At 43.9% G+C, this 21190-nt stretch overlaps 1 protein-coding gene across 2 annotated transcripts in view; it reads left to right on the forward strand.

The window, feature by feature from the left end:
- Positions 1-21190, forward strand: part of VPS53 (VPS53 subunit of GARP complex) — a 63686-nt gene that overhangs the window by 2914 nt on the left and 39582 nt on the right. For both annotated transcript variants that reach the window (XM_054287410.1, XM_054287411.1), the window contains exons 3-7: positions 856-905; positions 1695-1761; positions 16220-16306; positions 16535-16650; positions 17724-17843. In XM_054287410.1, coding sequence (XP_054143385.1) covers positions 856-905; positions 1695-1761; positions 16220-16306; positions 16535-16650; positions 17724-17843 — 440 coding nt within the window. The remainder of the gene's footprint in view (positions 1-855; positions 906-1694; positions 1762-16219; positions 16307-16534; positions 16651-17723; positions 17844-21190) is intronic.

Here is a 21190-nt window from a genome sequence, read left to right on the forward strand (position 1 = left end):
TTTGATTAGTAGAAATAAATTAATTTTATATGTGGGTGGAGTAAATGTCATAACTTGCCACATATCAATCATTGGTGAGTTCCTGGGGTTTTCAGCCAAATCAGGCAGGTCTTGCCTGTACAGTATCACAGGAGAGTTTGAACCCAATTTTTTATTTTGAGATTTAAAGGATGATATTGCTGTGGGCCCACATCCCTGCTTTGTGTTCCCAACTTCAGCCCCAGGGAGAGTTTTGGATTAACCTCTTGCCAAACAGAGATGTTTCTACAGGTGAATTTTGTGTCTTGAGGCTGCTCCAACATCTCTCATGTCTGAGATCCTGTGCAGCACCGTGGTTTTGCCTTGCAGCTTTCTCCAGTGCTGTGATTTGGCTTTTTTCCCCTTTGCCAGCAGGGAGGAGCTGTTTCCCCAGCAGTGCCTCCTCTGCATCCCCTCCCAGGCTGTTTTCTGTGGTTGTTTTGGCTGTTTTGTGTGGCTCTGGGCTCTGCAGGGGGGTCTCAGCCCCGAGGCTCTGTCCCAGTGCCCACTGGAGGTCACTGTCACACCGTTCTGCCGGCAGAGCACAGGGCACAGCTCAGCGATGGGGGAGCCTGACCTGCCTTTTTCTGCTCTTTGGGATGTGACAGAGAAGCAGCTGAGTTGTCTCAGCTCCTCCACCTGTAAAACAAAACCATTGCTCTCCTCTTCCCCAAAACCCCTGTGTGATGGAGTGTTTGGGATCACATATTCCTCTGTAAAGCATTCACCTTTGGGATCACATATTCCTCTGTAAAGCATTCACCTTTGGGATCACATATTCCTCTGTAAAACATTCACCATTTCACTTCTCTCTGATATTTTTTTTTTCTATTCCAGTCTTTGGCAAACATTGATGAAGTCGTGAACAAGATCAGGTTGAAAATAAGGTAAATATTTATATTTCTGTCTTTCATGTATCTCAGGTTTGATTGTCACTAAAAGTGCTTCAGCTGTCAGGATTTAGTTTGTTTAAAAGGCATGGATAGGACCAGCCTTGAGTCTAACAGTGGCACAAAACAATTATAATTTTTATGGCACAGAAACAACTATAATTTTTATATTTCACTTCTATTATGTGTCCTTCAGGCTGTTTAAACTGATTTGTTGCAAAGTGCAGCTTTGAAAAACAGCTAAGAACCAAAAAATACCAAATTTTAGTGCAGTTTGAAGGCTGAGTGAGCAAACTACCCAAAAGACTCAGTTGCCAAGAATTCATAGTTTTTAGGGTTCGAATATATTGTAAAAACTCCCACTCTCTATTTTTACATTGTTATTATTGGTCCTAAAAGTACAAAATAAACACAAATGTGCATGAAATAATTAAATTTTCTGTGCTGGCTGATGCTGCCAACATGAAATGATTGAGACAGCACTTTCACATGTGGGAAGCTGAAATGCAGACAGACAAGGGAGAGCTGACAATATTGCTTAAGGGAACAGGAATGCAAGAAACTCTGGGTAAATTAGGAAATGGATTTTTATTTTTGCAACAAGACTTTGAAATTGTGCAAGATAGTGCCATTGAACAGAGAGGGAGGGGGGGAAATAATGAGTTTAGCATTGGTTAGAGCAGGGTTTTTTTTGTTTTAAATTGGTTCTGTAGCTCTCAGGACTCCCCCAGTTGTTTGGGTCAGGCTCCCAGAGCTGGGTTTGACACTCTGGGGTTTTTCCTGCAGGAGGTTGGATGACAACATCAGAACTGTGGTGAGGGGCCAGACCAACGTGGGACAGGATGGCAGGCAGGTATGTGCAGTGCCAGGGCCTCTCAGCCTGGCATCTCACCCTGAGGAATGGCTCTGGCAGGCAGAACTCCACTGCTGCTGCTGTTCCGAGATGTTCCTGTGCCTCTTGCACTGATGAGCTGCTCACTCAGCAGCTGCTGTGCCCTGCCTCACCCTCTGAAGGGAAGGGAATGAGGAATTGATGTAAGGATAAAAGGCAGGAGGCCTGTGTGTCACTCTGGAGCTGATATAAAACAAGCAGCTCTGAGCAGGTACAAGTACATTTGATCATGAGTGGGGATCAATCCAAGGCTGTTTGTCTTTTTCACTGAGCTGTTTGCTGGGGTGTCCCAAGTTCTGTCTCTGTGCTGATCACTGCTGCCCCTTCCTCCTGCAGCTCCTCAGGTTTTCACTCGATTTTTGCCTGGCAGAGGTGTTTGCTGGGGGTTCAGCACACTGGTGAACACAGCCAGGTCTGCAGGGGCTGTGGGTGCTCAGCTGATTTTGGGGTGTCACCTGCTTTGGCTCTATTTCCTGTCCTGTTTTAGAGGGCACTGAACCTTGAACCATCAGTCAGGGTTCCTCAGTGACTTCTTAATACCAACTTTAACACTGGCATGGGGTAATGCCCCTCTCTATTTCCCACTTTTTAATACCAACTTTAACACTGGCATGGGGTAAAGCCCCTCTCTATTTTCCATTTCTTAATACCAGCCTTAACACTGGCATGGGGTAAAGCCCCTCTCCATTTCCCACTCCTTGCTGCCACAACATTTGGTATCTATTTCTAATCCTATTTCTGCCACAGAGCCCTCAAGGGAATTATTGAAGCTGTCTATACTTTTGTCATGTTTTAGAAAAACATGGGAGATGCTCACCTGTCCTGGCAGAATTAGTTGAATCATGGATGTCTCAGCAGTGCTGTTAAACTGAGGATGTGCTTGGGATGAGGCTTACCTGGGAGTGGTGCTGCTGTAATTATTGTGCAGGATTGAGAGCAGCAATCAGGTGGGGTGGCAATTACAGAAATTGAGGAGGGAGTGGAAACTGGTGCAGTGCTTGGAGAGTTTGGCTGTGGTTGGAAAGCTGGACCTGCTGTAGCCCAAAAGGAGAAAAGCATCTGAGAGGATAAATTCTCTGAAATAGCACAAAAGAGTGGGATTGAGAAGAGCTGTGGGTGAGAATTGCTTGGAGAAAAGGATGAGCACAAGCAGTGCCATGATCAGTGCCTGGGGGGTTACAGGAGCATTTCTGTGCTGTGGGGATGGGCCAGCTTTGCTCAGAGCTCTGTCCTGGGTCTGTTCTTTCTCACTCTTCCATCCCTTTGAAGTTCTGCAGGGCATGCACAGAGGGACTTGTCCTGCTCTGAAGCACCAGGAAGGCAAAGCTGTCTGTGCTGCCCTTCCTTCAGTGTTGTTGTAGAGGAACCAGTAAAAATCCTGATTAACTAAAATCCTTCAAGTGTTCACTTGGGTGTCCTTGCAGGACATGTTTTAGGTGGCTTGGAGCTGCAATTAACCACAAATATTGCTGTATTTAGCTGTGGATTTTCCTGTTTTCCCTCATTTTGCTGCTTTGCAAAGTAGAAGCAAACTTTAAGACAGATTCCAGAGCTTGCAGTGCATGGGCTGAGGCCAGACAATCTCCCAGATGCACAGCTGTTGTTTCTTCTTTGAAATCCTAACAAATACTGAAACCATTCAATTATTTAATGTGTTACTTCTCTGGCAAGAAAAATAGATTGATTCTGAACTGCTGTGAGCTTTTTCTTTCTATGTTTCTAGTACAACCCCATTGTTTCACACCTGGATTTGCATTTTTTTGTGTGAATTGCTGGAACCAGACTGTTGGAGTGGCAGGACTTGGCTGGGTCTTGAAGTTTAAAGCAGTAAAGGAGCATCAGCAAGCTCAGATTTTGGAGATCACAGGGACCTGCAGCAGAGGAGGTCTGAGGAACTCCTGGATGGCCTTTCAGTTTTGAGATGGAATTTTATATTTGTTACCCCAAAATCAGAGAAAACCTAGAACGAGCATTTCTTTTTGTTGTCACCCTTGCCCCTGTGTCCCCTGGGTGTCCTGGGTGCTGTGTGGGGGAGTGAGGCACAGCCCTTTTCACATGACCACCCTGCTGAGAGCACATTGTGGGGGTGCAAACCTCGTTTTCCAGCTTCAGCTGCCTGTTCCTATGCTGAAAAGTGCCTTTGTTTTGCCAGAATATTCACTGGGGGAATCAAGGACACTTGGAAATGTTTTTATAGAGTGAGAGGCCTGACTGCTCCCACTTGGAGAGGAAGGGTTTTATTTTCCATGCAAGAAATTGTTTTGAAACAACTGAAAACAAGGTGCTGTTAAGGCAGGTCAGTTCTGTGCTTGGAAGGGAGTTGCTGTTTTCCTTATTTAGTTTTCCTGGTAATTTGGTCCCACAGCAAAATTAAGTTCTTGTTTCTACTCATCTATTCTTGCTAAATTTGTAGGAAACTTGTATCCTCAAGCCCAGTATTTCCCTGCAAAATTGGATTGACACCTCCCCATGGACAGACAGTGTCATCCTGTGAGCCTCACCCTCAGGCAGCCCAGGATGAAGATCATTATTGCATTTTATCATCATAACCACAACTGCAAACCACCCTTGATCAGGAAGGAAACAGTTGGCAACCAGCTTTTGCAAGAGCTTTGAGACAAAGCTCAAAGGCAGCCACATCAGTAAATTCAATCTCTAATCTTCTTCCATTTGTAACTCTTACCATCAGAGGTGTCTCCTGCCTGTAGTGCACAGAACTTGGCTTTTGGAAAAGTCAGAAATTTTTGGAAAATTCCTGTGTTTTGATTTCCATCCCTTGGCACACTGAGATCCAAGGGGAGCACTGCAATCCATCATCCCTTTGAAAGCATGTGCCATAAATAAAAATGCATCTGAGCTCTGATTTTGTAGCTGCTTGGATTTCAGTGGGAGCTCAGGATCCTGTGTATTTAACTGCAGGATTGGGCCTGAAAGGTGTTTTTCAAACATATCTTCCCTTCAGTTATTCTCTCCTAACAAGCCCTGATATTGTGGCCAGTGTTTGCCAGCATTGCCTGTGTTGTGTTGGAGATGTCCTTGTCTGAGGGGTAAATAATAGTTTGAATAAACATCCTTTCAGTCTCTGACTTCCTTCCAAGGGAAGCACAAACCCTGGATGCAGTGACAGAGGGAAAAACAAGTTGTTTAAGTCAAAGCAAGCCAAGAGGGGATTCTTTGCTGAGTCTCTGCCCCTGTGCTGGTCCATCCCATGTCCTGGCAGGTGAGGGATCTCAGCCTTGTCTTTCCCATCTCCTGTCAGCCAGAACTGCCCAAAGAATGCTTGGGAATCTTGTGCAGGCACTTAATTCAAAGCTGCTTGAATTACTGGGGTTTATCACCAACCTGCCCACTCCCTTTTTTAGACACCAGTGATCCAGGCAGGTTCCTAGAAGAAAAACTGAGCTTATCAAGCCTTGCCAGCCTGTTTAGTTCTCTTTTTTTGGAGGAGAATGAGTTATTTACCCACTGAGGCCAGCCAGGAGCTTTCCAAAGCTGTCTTGTGGAGCTGCACCTTCCCAGCTGTCCAGGAGAGGGGAGCCCAGCCTTGGTTTTGAGAGCAGGATAACGTTTCCAGAGGAATCTGAATCCCAGTCTGTGGCACTGGGGAATATGGAGTGTGCAGCTATGGAAATGTGCTCTCTGTGCTCCTTAAGGAAAAGGAGACCTCAGGGATGGGAAGTCCAAAATGCTGATTGCAGATCCAGCTGCTCCAGCTGTGCTGGAGTCTCCTGTCCTGTCTGGCTGGGATGATGGTTGGGATTTCTGTGTCCCCCTGCCTACTGAGCAGGGCTTTGAGCTGAGTTGTGGCTATGAGAAAGCATTTCAGTAAGAAATTTTCATGTGAAAATAGAAAATAGCTTTTTATTTTTTTGTTTATAATCTTTTAAACTGTTCCCCAAACATTCTTGCTCGTGTGTGGATAGATTAGCAAGGAGGTGTTTGAAAAACCAGATTCTGAGTCTAAAAATAAAGGCCATCAAATAGATGTGGCCCCAAAAGAGTTATTTCAGCAGCTCCAAAGGCAGGAATGCTCCCTTCCCCACAAAGCATAACGTTCCCCAGTTCAAAGCATCTGCCTTCTTGAAATTTTGCCCTAGAATTTCCTCCAAATGCAAAAAGCCTTAAAATAGTCTGGCTCATTTGGCTTCCCCTTCCTGGTGCGATATTTCAGTGAAATCTGCAGACAATGCCCCGAACCTCAGAAATTATCTCCCTAATGATCCTTTTATGGGAGGAAACAACAGCCGTGGGTGGAACATTCCTCTGCAGGGTGTAACAGAATTTTCCTTGGGAGTCCCAGACTTGGACTGTTTTGGATGCTTTGGGAGAGGCTGGGAATGCAGGAGCTGCTGTGCTTCAGTTGTAGCAGTTTCTAGGGAGCCACTGCTGCGCAGATTTTTCCTCTGGAAGGTTTTTTTTCCTCCCTCAGAGCTGCTGTTGGTGAACTGACCTTGCTGAGAGCTGCAGCCCAGTTGTGGCATCATTTCCTCAGTGCCCTAGGGTGCAGTAGAAAAAGTTCCCATAGATTTTTCCAGGGAGCGTTGAGCGCTCTCCCTGTGGTTTGATGTGTCACTCCTCAGTTGTGTTTATTGCTGCAGCTTCTGCATGGGCTGGCTGTAATTTTTCTGACAGTTGCTGACATGCCTTTGCTGGTTGTTTGGCTGAAGCTGCTTCACCTATCAGGCTTTTGTCCTTGTAATAAGTAGCCTCTGAATTTACTGGTGGTTTAACCCTTGGCAGAGTCTGTGCAAGCAGGGTGAGTAAAGGTGAGGTGGATTCAGCTGAAATCCATTTTAGAAAGAATCAAGAGCTCCAGAGCAGTCCCAAGATCCCAAATGGATCTGTGGTTTGATAGTTTGAATCTAAATAAAACCCAACAAACTTTTCTGTTCTCTCTGGTCCATCTTTCCCTTCCTGCCCTGTGTAAGTGACTGAAGTTGCATCAAACAAAGACTGTGTTTCAAAGAAAAATGTGGTTTATTGCTTAATGTGTCTGATTCTGTTAGGGTCTGGCTCAATTAGTGCTAGAACAAAATTAAGTGTTAACCAGAAGGAAAAATGGATGTGCCTGGGCTGGGAAAAGCTTTGGATGTTTCTCATGGCTGAAGATACTGGCTGATAACTTGGGGTTGCTTTGCTTGGCTCCTCCTTTGTTTTGCTCCATGAAAACAGTGATATAGATTTTCTTTCTCATAACTCCAACAGTACAAGCAAAGGGATGGCAGCTGCTGTGGTCAAAAAATGGGAATATTTCCTTGCTGCCCAGACAGTTCACTTGGCCATCCCATCCTTTGGTCAGCCAGGGCTGTCCTCTCTCCTGGCATGTAGAAATGAACATCTGGGCTCTGCAGCTGTAGGGAGGCTCTGCCTGCCCTGCCCTGGGTGTGCTGCAGTGTCTGGCAGGGTTTGAGCCTGTGGGAGGAGGAGGAGGCTGTGTCTGGCAGAGAAAAATGCCCACAGGTTGTGGGTTTGACAAGGTCATGGCTGGAAATATGTGAAATACTCCCTTGGTTTTTCTTGTCTTTAAACAGAGATCAGGAAACACTTTGCAGAATCAGTAGAGGGAGGAAGGAGGAGATGAAGATGGAGAGTGAGCAGAAGAGGAGAGGGATGCAGGGGCAGCACAGGGCAGTGGGTGTGTGGTGTTCACAGGGGTCTGAGGATGAGGGAGGAGATGAGGATCTGACTCCATGCTTCAGAAGGCTTGATTTATTATTTTATGATATATATTATATTAAAACTATACTAAAAGAATAGAAGAAAGGATTTCATCAGAAGGCCAGCTAAGAATAGAAAAAAAAATTATAACAAAGGCTTGTGAGTGACTGAGACAGCTGGACTGTGATTGGCCATTAATTAGAAACAACTCTGTGAGACCAATCACAGCTGCACCTCTTGCATTCCACAGCAGCAGATATTCAATGTTTACATTTTGTTCCTGAGGCCTCTCAGCTTCTCAGGAGGAAAAATCCCAAGGAAAGGATTTTTCATAAAACACATCTGTGACACTCTGCTGCTTTTCTGAGCAGTGTCCTGAGCCCCAGGGCAGCTGCTGGGTGGTGTCACCACAGTCACCTCCAGTTCTGTGAGGGCTGGCTGCAGGAGTGTCAGCCTGGCAGGCAGGGAGGTGCTTTTGTGCTCTGTGTGTGCAAACCTGCTTAGGAAGCTGCTCTGTTGCTTCAGCCTCCGTCCTTCACCTCCTCCTCCTCCTCCGTGTGTGCAGGTGACATTTCTGACTGCAGGTTGTGTTTCCTGCTGAACTGAGGAACTGCACATCTCCTACCCCAGGCACTTCCCTGCCATTTATTTGTTTATTTAAACACTTCCAGCCATCAAATTCCAGTGCTGCTTCCCTGGCCCCAGTGCCCAGGTTTGGCTCACATGGGAGGTGTTGATGTGTCCCTGCTGCTGGGACAGCACTGGCTGTCATAATCTCTTACTAAATAATTAAACCTAAGTCTCTGGAATATTTGGGAGCTATTTTGTGTCACAATCCCTGGTGTTGTAAGCACCATCTCTCAGTTGTATTCATTCTCTCCTGCCTGGCTAAGCTCTATCACCTGGATTTTTATGAATGGGTCATTATATTCTGAAATGTGAGCATATGAAATATGACTAGTGTTAGATTTCAATACCTTTTTAAGATAGTGAATGGATTGGGGTTAAATATGGGGTTTTAAGCTGTGTGACTTCGTATATTTTATAAAAAAGTCATGCCACAGATCCTGTAAGGCTCCAGCTGAGCGATTAAAGTCCCATAATGTTCTTTTGTAACCCATGAATAATAAGCAGGAGCTGAGCTGCCAAAATGAATCAAAAGTGAGTTTCATTCAGAGTCATTTCCCTAGTGAATTGTGACAGCTGGACAATGTCCTTCCCTTGTAGTGACACCGAGCTTTTTCTAGCCCAGAACACGTTCAGTGGACAAGGTTTCAGGTGAATGGCATGCCAGGAAGAGCTGCTGCTGTTTATTCTCATGCTGGCACAACTTTTGCCATCTGCTGCAAGGCAGGAGCAGGTCTGAGCTCGACCTTGCCTTGTGCTTGAGCTCAGGGGCTGTTCCTGCCCTGCAGCCTGGGGATGGGGTTTGTGCTGATAAGAGGAAGGAGCTGGTGCTGTTGGAGGCACTGCAAGCTGCAAACTGTGACCAGTCCTGAGTGGCTTTGATGCCAACAAAACAAGAAACCCAGCCTGAAAATAGAATTCCAGAATTCCAGACAGGCAGGAGATTGTGTCTTATCGTAGATATTTAAAATTGGTTTTTTCCCCCGTTTTTGACTCCCTTTCCCCCCCCCCCCCCCCCATCCACAATATTCAAATTGGTTTTTTAAATATTGCGGATATTTAAAATTGGTTTTTTCCTCCTCCTCCTCTTATTTGTATTTTTTTGTTGTTGTCGTTGCCTCACATACATTTTTGGTGTGTGGTCACGTTTGTTCCAGCTGTGTTGCATCCATGCTTATGGCAGGTAAACTGACAGGAATTCCACTTGGAAATCCCTACTTGCAGAGTTCCTGGTGTGCCTGTCCTTTCCCCCCATTTATAATTGGCTTTAAACTCTTCACCTGTGCTGGTTTTGACTGGGGCAGAGAAAGAGCCCCATACTTGTGATGATGAAAATTAGAAAATTAACTCTACCCCAATCTAAACCAGCACATGAATCTGGATAAGAATTCATCTTGCAAAACCTGATGTGACCTGATGTGACCTGATGTGACCCTCCACAGAAGTCAAGCTCTGGAATTGCAGATGTAGCTCTGAAATGTGGCTCAGATATTGCAGATGTGGCTCTGATATTGCAGATGTGGCTCTGATATTTCAGTTGTGGCTCTGATATTGCAGATGTGGTTCTGAAATGTGGCTCTAATGTTGCAGATGTGGCTCTGATGTTGCAGATGTGGCTCTGATATTTCAGATGTGGCTCTGAAAAGCGGCTCTGATATTTCAGATATGGCTCTGATATTGCAAATATCTCCAATTGCAGTGTGCAGACACCTCAGCACACAAATCAGCTGGAGCCCCTCAGTCATTTACAGCCTTCCCAAATAAATTGAGAGTGTTTTCCCTCTGATCAAGCAGACACAGGATGGAGGGAGAGTGAGGAGCATTTCCAGGGTCCCTGGGCTCTCCAAGGTGTGTGCTGGGCACAGGGAGGTGCAGCAAACCCTGCAATCAGGGTGTCAACACCAACAGGAGGGCAGAGCCTCACCTTGGCTATCCTGACACAGATAAGGAGAATAATGAGCGGCTGCAGAGATTTTCTGCGTGATAATAGTGTTTAATTTTGGGTGTGGGCAAGGCTGTGGCTGCTCACCTGCCACGTGAGGAAACTGCAGTAACCTGCCATGAGGTGATGGTGAAGCTGCAGTAACCCTCCATGAGGTTATATATATTTTTATAAATACTTATAAGTACATTTATAGTATTTATGATACATTTATAGTATTTATAGAATACATTTATACTATTTATGCTGTATTGGGCCAAGAAGCCCCCAGTGCTCTGTTTTAAAACCATTTCTTCCCAAATCCTTGCCATCTCCCAAATTTAAAAGCTGCACCAGCAGCATCAACCTTTCTTTTTTTTTATTTTTAAATTTTTAGTTTTTAACCTTTTTATTTTCAGTTCTCATTATAAATATTACCATGAGGTGATGGTGAAGCTGTAGTAACCCACCATGAGGTTATATATATTTTAATAAATACTTATAAGTACATATATAGCATTTATAATGCATTTATAGTATTTTATAGTATTTATATAATACTTTTTATATTATTTATGCGATATTGGGCCAAGAAGCCCCCAGTGCTCGGGTGTAAAACCATTTCTTCCGAAATCCTTGCCATCCCCTAAATTCAAAAGCTGCACCAGCAGCATCAACCTTTCTTTTTTTATTTTTAAATTTTTAGTTTTTAACCTTTTTATTTTCAGTTCTCATTATAAATATTACCATGAGGTGATGGTGAAGCTGTAGTAACCCACCATGAGGTTATATATATTTTAATAAATACTTATAAGTACATATATAGCATTTATAATGCATTTATAGTATTTTATAGTATTTATATAATACTTTTTATATTATTTATGCTATATTGGGCCAAGAAGCCCCCAGTGCTCTGTTTTAAAACCATTTTTTCCCAAATCCTTATTATCCCCCAAATTTAAAAGCCGCACCACCAGCATCAACCTTTCTTTTTTTATTTTTAAATTTTTATTTTTTAACCTTTTTATTTTCAGTTCTCATGATAAATATTACCATGAGGTAATGATGAATCTCCAAGTTTTTGGCCAGAACTACCTGGAAATCAGCTGTCACTTCACCCCCTGTGTCTGTCAATGTTTGTGCAGCTGTGGAGAACGTGGGGTTTGATTTCTCAGCATGATTTGGGGTTAAGTGAAGGGGCAGCTCCAGCAATTTTAAGCTTTGTGCAGTGTTGGATGCAATGTGCTGATAGGAAGTGTCCTGTGCAGCCTGAGTGGTTGGGATTGGAGCTGATGGCACAGAACTCTCTTCTTCAGTGACAATTGTGGTAGTTATGTTCTATTTGCCGACCTGCCAGGGTGGAGATGTGCTCAAATCAAACCCCAGGGTGATGAGCCCTTCAGGTTTGCCAGCTCAGGGAAATCAGCTGGGCACTGTCCTGTGCTGAGACGAGCCCAGGCTTCAGCTTGCAGTGGTTGAAACTTGAGGGTTTTCTCTCAAATGAAATCAGTCTGAGAATCAAAGTAAAATTTCCACCCTTCCCCAATCCGGAGGGACTCGTTTGTGTGAGGTTTCAGCAGCAGCAAATGTGAGGCTGGTTCCAGTGTGAGAGGGTTGCTTTGAAGTCTCCACAGCTGAGGCTCCTCAGAGAATTTGGGGATGGGAACTTTATTTTCAGTCGTGGTCTAGATGTTCATTGATCTGGGCTGGAAGTGTGGCAGCAAATGAAAGAAGCATTAACACTCAGAATTCAAGAGCAGGGACCAGGCCAGGAGCATTAAATTCTCAGCATCATGACCACAGCCCTATTTGTAACATTAAAAATGCATTTGGATGCTGTGAATTTGGCAGATGTCAAGTGTCTATAAAACACTTGGTAGAGAGCAGCTTTCTGATGTGAATAACAACATTCAATTGAGCTATATATTGGCTAGAATCAAATAAAAATAACACGTTTCTAGCACAACACCAGCAAGCAAATAGAAACCATGGAGGTATTTTAACCATTACTGGGGAAAAAAAAAACCCCAGTGTTAGTTCAGTTAATCCCCAAGCAAGGAAACTTCATCTGAAAATTTGCCTTTTCTCCCACTTCACTTTACATTTTCTAGTAACACACAGGCCTCTTAATTCCTATTTGCATATTTCCTGGTACTGAAGGTATTTTCTTGCACAAGATTCCTGATGGGATGCATAAAGAGGTATTTGGAAATTAACACACCCAGTAATGAGCTGCTGGTTGATGGGGTGATGTGACAGCTCTGTACCTGACTGGAGGAGGAGGAGGCTGTGTCCATCTGCAGCACTGCAGGGATTTGGAGAGACTGACTGTAATTCACTGGGCTGGTTTATTTTGGCTGGAATAATTGTTGCTAACAGTGTTTTTTGTCAGCCTGGTACTGTAAGTCACTGGAACATCACCTTTTAAAGAATGCATCACTTCCAAATTTAACAAACAAGTCACAGTCTGGTCCCACCTCTCGCTTGGGTTATTTTCTTCTCTCCTCGTGCTGCTTGGAAGATGTGGTGTGAGGAGGTGACACAAGGGATGATGTGTGGTCTGACCTCAGGAGCTGCTTGGGACAATGCCAAGGAAAGCAATTTTTGAGGCAGTCTCCCAGTGATTCATGGTTTACCTCTGCTCCCCATTGTTTTACACCGCTGCCTTTGGAGTCTTTTGCTGTCACATCTCAAGGTGAAGGAGGCTGCAGAGCTGTGGCTGATTCATGGGCTGTGTTTTTCCCTCCAGCTTTGGAGAATTTGGCAAACAGCAGAGCTGCTCACTGGCTGCCCAGCTTACCTGGGCTCAGGCTGTGAGCTGGGGTTGAGTTTTCCACCTGCTGTGTGTGTGGTGTGAGCACAGCAGCTCCCACTGCATCAATCCTGCCTGAAAAACAGGGATGGCTGGAAAAACACAGTGGCCTTAAACTGGGGAGTTTAACACCCTTGTGTGTTCCTATCCATGCATTATTCTGGGGACTCACTTCTGGAAGCAGGACAGGCCACATGCCCTCCTTCCCTCCTGCACCCAGGATGCGTCAGACACACTAAACCACAGAGGAGGAATGTGATCCCTGGCTTGTACCAAGCACTCTGTGCCTGGAGCCGCTCCCCCCAAGCCTGCTTCTGCCAAATTTACAAATTTAGTGGTTTTTACTAAATCTACACTGCTCACAGCAGTTGGGAAGCCTTGGTCAAACATTAGGGAAAAAACTCGGACAGTGCTGGCTCTGCCTCCCAGCCCAGCCGTCTCCATCCCCACCATGGTTCTCAGCTGTGCTGGCACTCAGAGGTTGCACAAAATAGAATAAATAATTCAACTGGTCCTGCCAAAATTACTAATTTAGCTGGTTTTTGCTAAATTTACAGTGCTCAGAGCACTTGGGAAGTCAAACATTGGGGAAAAAGTTTGGACATTGCTGGCTGTGCCTCCCAGCTGAACCCTCTCCATCCCCACCATGATTCTCAGCTGTGCTGGCACTCAGAGGTTGCACAAAATAGAATAAATAATTCAACTGGTCCTGCCAAATTTACTAATTTAGCTGGTCTTTCCTGAATTTACACTGCTCAGAGCACTTGGGAAGGCTGGGGTCAAACTTTAGGGAAGAAGTTTGGACCTTGCTTTCTCTGCCTCCCAGCCCAGCCCTCTCCATCCCCACCATGGTTCTCAGCTGGTGCTGGCACTCAGAGGTTACACAAAGTTGAATAAATAATTCTGATGGGTTAATTGTAGCTTGCAGGCTCAGCTGTTGATTGGAGTCATATGGTGTTTTTCCAGCGTGTCACAACCTTGTTTTCAACATCCTCGTTTCGTACAGCCACAACAGATGATGTCTCCAGCCTCTTCATTCCTTCCTGCTCCTCTGCCCCTAGAATGAACTGCAGGAAATGCAATAACTTCACTCCTGGTTGCTGTTTGGGGTGTGTGTGCATTTCCATGTTTCCCAGTTGCACTGATGAGGAAAGCAATGAATGAGTGAGGCAAGGTGCTGGGGCACAGCTGGGAGAGCACTGCCTCTCATCCATCATGGCAATAAAAGCAATTCCTGGCCTCTTGATACTGCTTTTCCCTAGAATTTCTATCCAAAAGAAACCTACTAATAAAATAGTAACAAAAGCAGGAGGAAAATGCTTTTAAAATTCATGATTCACCCTTGTAGCAGGAGCAGAGTGTGAAGGGAAATGCATTTTTGGGATTCTGTGGTTTCCCCTCTCTTTTTACAGCTGAAAGAGCAGTCATTAGTTACATTAATAAACTTCTGTATTGCACCTTGAGCAATTAGACCTAATTTCATGCCCTAGATGTTGGTTTCTTATCCTCTAATAACACTATTTATTAAAGATGTTGTGTTTTCTTATATTTGAAATTTGTTTTGCTATTTGCTTTACTCTGTCTTTATGGTAATTGGGAAGGTGATGGTTTTCTTTGATTAGTGGTTAATTTTCTTTATTTGTTTATTGGTTAATTTTTTTTTATTTGTTGGTTAATTTTCTTTATTTGTTTATTGGTTAATTTTTTTTATTTGTTGGTTAATTTTCTTTATTATTGGTTAATTTTCTTAATTTGTTTCCTCTACACACAGTATTTTACTCTCAGATGCTATGGTTAGAGTGTACAGCAAAAAAAAAGTTTAATTGATTTCTTTTAACTGTGTTTTATCACAATTATTAAATATCACCATTGGAGAAATAGGTTCTTTTGAAGAAGCTCTGAATTCCTGGGATTGTGCAGAAAAATCAGCATTTGCTGTTAGTGCTGAAGCAAAGGGAGACAGCAATTGGCATCTGTGAAGAATTTCAGGCTGAATCTTGAATTTTATCCAGACCTATCCAAAACTCAGACCATACAAAACAGTTGCTGCTTGCTTAATAATTTAATTATTAATTATTAATTACATTACAGAGTAATGTGCTGCAGGCCTGAGCACAGAGACAGAGCTAAATATGTTGAAAAGAGCATTCTTTGCCCCTTTGCTTTGCACTTAATCCACAAGCCTTTAAATGGGGGAAGAAATTTAATTCTCAGGAGAATTGGAGAGGCTGCTGGGGACTGTTCAGCCCTCACACATTTTTGTGTGTTCATGTCCCTCAGAGAACATCTGTGACACCAATGCAGAAAGTGTTAACTTCCACATGATTCAGAACATTTTTCAGAGGAGACTTTCCTTCCCCCCCCCAACTCTGGAAAATGAATTATAAACCATCTCCAGCTTTTTCTACTTTTATTATAACCCAGCTATATTCCAGCAAAAGCTCCTGGCAGATAGTTTCCTCATCCACTTCCAAATGAAGATGTGTTAAATTTATTTGCTGAAGGAACTTGTAGCTTGTGCCGTAACCTTGGTCATGGGACTGGATATAAAAGCAGAGGGATAGAAGCCCACTGAACAGCAGGGAACAAAGTGGAGCTGGAAATGTTATCAGGCTGGGGAGGCAGAAAGTGTAGAATTACTGCAGAAGGCAGATTTTGGCCATGTGGTTCTGGATTTTGGATTTTGGACATGTGGCTTCCTTCGCTGCATCCACGTGTGCTTCACGCTGCTGTGCCATGGTTGGGTAAAGAAAAGGGACCAGGTGCCCCAAGGAAATAGCGCTTAAATCCTATTTTAAATATTAAAAATGTTTTTTAATCCTGTCAAATGGTGAGAGCCATTTCCTGGGCTCCACCTCTTTACCTGTGCTTAGAAAGAGCCAATCCTGCTGCAGGTGTGTGGGAGGCTGTGCTGCCCATTCCAAAGGAATCAGCCTCATGTTTTCCACCAGGATAATGTCCTGTTAATTCAGCAAGGGGTTTGCACAAGCACTCAATGTTCTGTATATGTGTTTTTTATTTATAATTAATGATGAGCATAGAAGTTTTGTGGAGGTTTCATTTTTCTGCTCTAAATATCTGTTGATCAGGAGTAAGTTCTACCTACTTAGTATGTCAAAATATATTCCAGTAACCTTAAAGAGCTGCTTTCATAAAATATCTTGATGAAATTTTGCCAAATCATTATTGTAAAGTGGATACTGAAACCCTGGCCCACTCAGGTTCAATATTCCAGCGTGGTACAGACTTTTGTTGTGCTGCTGGTATTTTCTTTGTGAGAAAGCTGCTCCCCTCCAGTGCCCCAGCCCCAGGGAGTGTCAAGAGCAACTGTGTATTTCTTAGAAAGGTGAAAACTGAATGCAGATTTTCTTTCCACTCTGACCTTTTTTCTTTTCCAGGCCCTGGAAGAAGCCCAGAAAGCCATTCAACAGCTCTTTGGTAAAATTAAGGATATTAAAGACAAGGCTGAAAAATCTGAACAAATGGTGAGCAGCACTTTCTTTCTGGCCTTTGGAAGGGAGGGGACACTGATTTTCCTGGCAGTGACATTTTTGTCCTTGGTCCTGGCTGGTTGGGAATTTCCTGTGTTGAACCTGTGGTGTCCACAGGGCTGCTGAGCTGACAGTCCCAAAGAGGAGAGAGTGGCTTCTTATCTGCTGGAAATTCCATTGCTGGGGCTTGATATTGAACCAGAATCCTTTTCCATTCCCCAGGTGAAGGAAATCACCAGGGACATCAAGCAGCTGGACCATGCCAAGCGTCACCTGACCACCTCCATCACCACCCTCAACCACCTGCACATGCTGGCAGGGGGGGTGGATTCTCTGGAGTAAGTCTGGGAATTCTTGCTGTGAGGTTTGTGCAGTGTTCTCTATGGGTTTGGCACAGCCTGCCTGGTTTCTCTGAGGGAATTTTGCTCCCAAGTCTGGATTTCTGCTGGCAGATCAGTATTGCTATGAGTGACCCCCAGCCTGGGTTGTTGTGTTTAATAATTTGCAGCATTGATTGCTTGTATGGCTCTGTTGATTCTTGGTGATGAGGAATGAGTATGGCTTCAATAAGGAATCCTCATTAGGGATGTACTCTTGGGAGGATTTTTGTCACTCTTGTATCTAAAACTGCAATGAGTTTTGGTAAAGGTCAACTCTAATTTTTATGAGTTTAAGGAAACCTTGCAGCTTGTACCATGTGTAAATTGGGGGTTAAATATTTCTAATAATCCTTTTTGGTTTTTTTAATATGCTTGAGGAGCACACAATTTAGGAGAATACAGGTTTTTTACATGTTGCATCTGTGAAGTTGCACAGCCTGTTCTTGGTTTGTAGCAAATCCTGCACGAACGCCAGGTCGTGAAATGCTGAGAATTAAATTTTACTCAGCCTGCTGTCTCCACTGGAATGATCCTAAAGGATGATATAATAATAAATTAACTTGATTTTCTTTTTTTTTTTCCCTGTCAGTTCCCTGTGAAAGTTATTAACAGAGAAGTCACGGCTAATGGCTTTTCAGCATCCTTCTCCTCCAGAGAAGCTTTAACTCACACTTTGTGTGTGATGACGAATGGCTTCACTCAGGTCATTACAGTCAAATAACATTTACTGCCTCCAGACCCATACTGGGAAGTGGATGCATTCAGTAGTTTACATGTTCCTTGCCAAGTGTTGCTTTGACATTTATGGTTTTTTTTGAGGCATTGTTAGATTTGTGCCAGATTGGTTTATTTTAGCATCGCTTAAGTGAAATTTTAATGCAGCGTTGGAATGTTAATGAAGAGCTTTGTGTTTTAGAAAAATAAATTTCAGTAGGGACCAGTGTGACCCAGTGGGGATGAAGTAACCTGTGGAATTGCCACCCAGGACTTTCATTGAATCTGCCTTTGTAAATCTTTAATTTCCTCTGCAGGGCTATGACCAGGAGGAGACAATATGGGGAGGTTGCCAACCTTCTGCAAGGTGTGGTGAATGTGTTGGAGCACTTCAACAAATACATGGGGATCCCTCAGATTCGACAGCTCTCTGAAAGGTAAAAGGTTCAAACCCTGAGCACTCCCTTTCCTGCTGGGGAGCAGGGTAGGAAATGTCTTAGGCAGGTTCAGAGTCTCAAGGAGGTGAAAGCTTTGATTTTCTGGAGTTACAATAATTTGGTGAGGTTTGGTGCGAGTCCCCACCACCCTCAGCAGTGGCAGGTGAAGGCTCAGTGGTCACTAAGCCACCATTTCTCCTCAGTCTTGGCTTCATTTGGGATGTGACAGCTGGGATTTGAGGGAACAAGGTGCTCCCTGTTCTGGGGGACAGTGCTGTCCCTGCCTGAGGTGACTTTGCTCATTACTGGGGTACTCAAAGGAGTCTTCCAGGCACAGTCATTAATTTTTTTGTGGTGCCTCCCTTTGCTAAGACAGCAGCTGGCTCCCTGTGTTGTTTAGTGATGGAAACAGAGTTTGAATGATTTGTTTGTAATGTTTTCATGTAAATCTGTTGGACTTTCTTTATGGCACAGACACCTCTTCCAGAAAACACAGATGGAATCCATGAAGCAGAGCAGAAGAAAAATCCACTCTAAATCTAGAGAAGGGATGGGGCCTTGTTTAACAAAGCATTTGACCATAAGCATTTACTTAAATGAACATGAACATCAAGGAAATGTAAACATATGTCAGTGCTTTTCTGAGCTGAGGCTGTTGTCTATCCCAACCTTGTGCTCAGAGATTGCTTGCAGTGGTTCTGCCCTTTGGGCAGAAACCTGCTGTCATTGGCCATTTTAAGGCCAAATATAATTTAAGCCTTGCTCTAGAATTCTGGCTGGTTTTCCCTTTCTGCTGGATGATTATTTAATACTTTTGTAGTTTGCTGATTGTTACAGAAACCAATTCAGGCTGCTGCTAAAAGTCAGGGTGGTTTCGAGTCAGGCCAGCAAGACTGGCAAGGACATGGAGGAAAACTTCTTTTGTTTTATTCTCCCTTTAAGATAAGGATCTGAAAAGCTCAAGAAAGTCTGTTCCTCCTATTTTTAGCATTGCCTCGGCAGGGTTTTCCTCCCAGTGTTTATACAGAGAGAGCTGCACCATCTGGTAGTGATAGAGGAGGCTGCTGTGGGGTGAAAGGAGCTGCTCTGGGGGCTCCTCACTGCTCCACATCCAGGCAGAAAACTCCTGCAGGGAGGTCCAAGGCACCATCATTCTGCTTTTGGAGTTTGACTCTGTGGCTGTGTGTCAGGGCCTGGTTTGGAGTTGACTTTTCTCTCTCTTTTGCTTGGAAATCCTTTTGTGATTCATGAAACATCAGAGGAAGTTTGCCTGGGTTGAAGGAAACCTTGCAGCTTGTGCTGTGTGTGTAAATTGGGGGTTAAATATTTCCAATAATCCTTTTTGGTTTTTTAAATATGGTTGAGGAGCACACAATTTAAGAAAATACAGGTTTTTTACATGTTGCATCTGTGAAGTTGCACAGCCTGTTCTTGGTTTGTAGCAAATCCTGCACAAACGCCGTGTCGTGGAATGCTGAGAATTAAATTTTACTCAGCCTGCTGTCTCCACTGGAATGATCCTAAAGGATGATAGAAAAATAAATTAACTTGATTTTCCACATCCAGGCAGAAAATTCCTGCAGGGGGGTCCATGGCACCATCATTCTGCTTTTGGAGTTTGACTCTGTGGCTGTGTGTCAGGGCCTGGTTTGGAGTTGACTTTTCTCTCTCTTTTGCTTGGAAATCCTTTTGTGATTCATGAAACATCAGAGGAAGTTTGCCTGGCTTCTTGCAGGGGTATTTTTAGACTGTGAAATTGCTGGGGTTTGATAGCTCATGGATTTGTTTTAATGGTACAAGTGGAGCCTCTGGGATGGTGGGGAAGGCAAGAAATGCTTTAGTAGATGTTGGCACAGACCTGTGACAGTAACCAATGTCTGTTATATACAATAACCCCTTTATATGCACTGCTCAAGGAGCAGATTCTGTTGCTTTCTGAAATAAAAAGCCTCTTTTTTTCCTGGTGTGAATGGAGTGAAGCCAAGTACGAATGGGAAACCATGGGAAGGAGAAGTGCCTGCTTGGTGGTGCTGGATGTGCTCTTTGTCATGGGGTGTCCAATTTAGGCTGCTGCTCCTGGATGCTGTGAGAAGCAATGATGTGTTTTTAATGTTGTTTTCCACCTGTTCTGTCCCTTTGAAAACAACCAAGCCAAAATCCCACTGTAAGGATTCATTGGAAACCTGGACTGAACTCTCAATTAGCTGGCTTCTTGTGCTGGTCCTGTTGAGTATTGATGTAAAAATGTCACAGTTCAGAGCCAGATGTAAATATTTTCCTAAGAGCGTTCCTAAAGCAATTTCTAAGGCAGTGCATTGGTAGCTGTTGTAGTAAACAGGAATATTTTCTTATCTCTCAATGCTCTGCTGTTTTCTGAGTTTGGAGGGAGGTACAATTAGTGGTCCCAAACCCACCCAGAAAAAATGATTTGCAGGCCTAGCAGATAGTGGAAAAAAGCCTGGAAAGTATTTAGGGGAAAGATAATTATAAGTTTGCCACAGGAAAACAGGCTGGCTCGGCCTCTTTTTATCTCAGCAAGCTGCCAGGCTTGGTTTAAGGTTTCTGGTAGCTTTGGCTAAAGGAATTGTGGTTTCCAGTAATTAAATGTCATTTGAAACATAGCAGTGGGTTTTGTTGTTTTTTATTTTTTAAAGGCAGGGGAAACAGAGAACAAAAGCCACTAGTAATAAAACAGAAGTCAGAGGAACAGAAATCATTAATAGCTGGCTAACCAGAGGGTTTGGCAGCCCCAGGAAAAGGCAATTCCCTGCTGTGTGGGATGGCTGCTGGGGTATCCCAGGTTCTGGGGGAACCTACCAGGTAAAGAGACCCTTATCAAACCACCTGAGGCTCTGAGAGATCCTAAATCTCTTATCTGGGCTTGCTGAGCCAGCTCACCTGGTGCAGGGTTGAATGTCCAGGCTTTTATGACTGCACTTTCCACTGCATGGAGAATATTCTGAATTATTGCTGACAGCTTTCCACAGGGGCACTAATCTCCAGTGGCTGAAGCAGGTGCCCCCCTTGTGCTCTGCCTAAGGCAGGTGAGCTCTAAAGAGGTGGCAGAAAGGTTTTCTTGCTTCTGGCTGCGTGTTCATAATTGAGAAAATAATTGAGTGTTTCTGTGTGTGTGTGGTTGTATAAAAAGTGAGTTTTTCTGGGAGGGCACTGGGGCTCCCTGTCCTTGCCCACACCTCAACTCTGGCTCTGCCCTGTCCCTCTCTTAGAAAATATGAAGAAAAAAAATCTTCAAACTTGTTCTCCCTGCCTGCTTTTGAGAGATTTTTATGCAGGACCTATTTTTAAAAAATACATATTTTTAACATCCCACTTGAGCAAGGCATTCC

This window comes from Melozone crissalis, unplaced genomic scaffold (assembly GCF_028551555.1).
Source record: "Melozone crissalis strain CALT ecotype California unplaced genomic scaffold, PUWL_Pcris_2 ptg000057l_1, whole genome shotgun sequence".
Classification (NCBI taxonomy): Eukaryota; Metazoa; Chordata; class Aves; order Passeriformes; family Passerellidae; genus Melozone; species Melozone crissalis.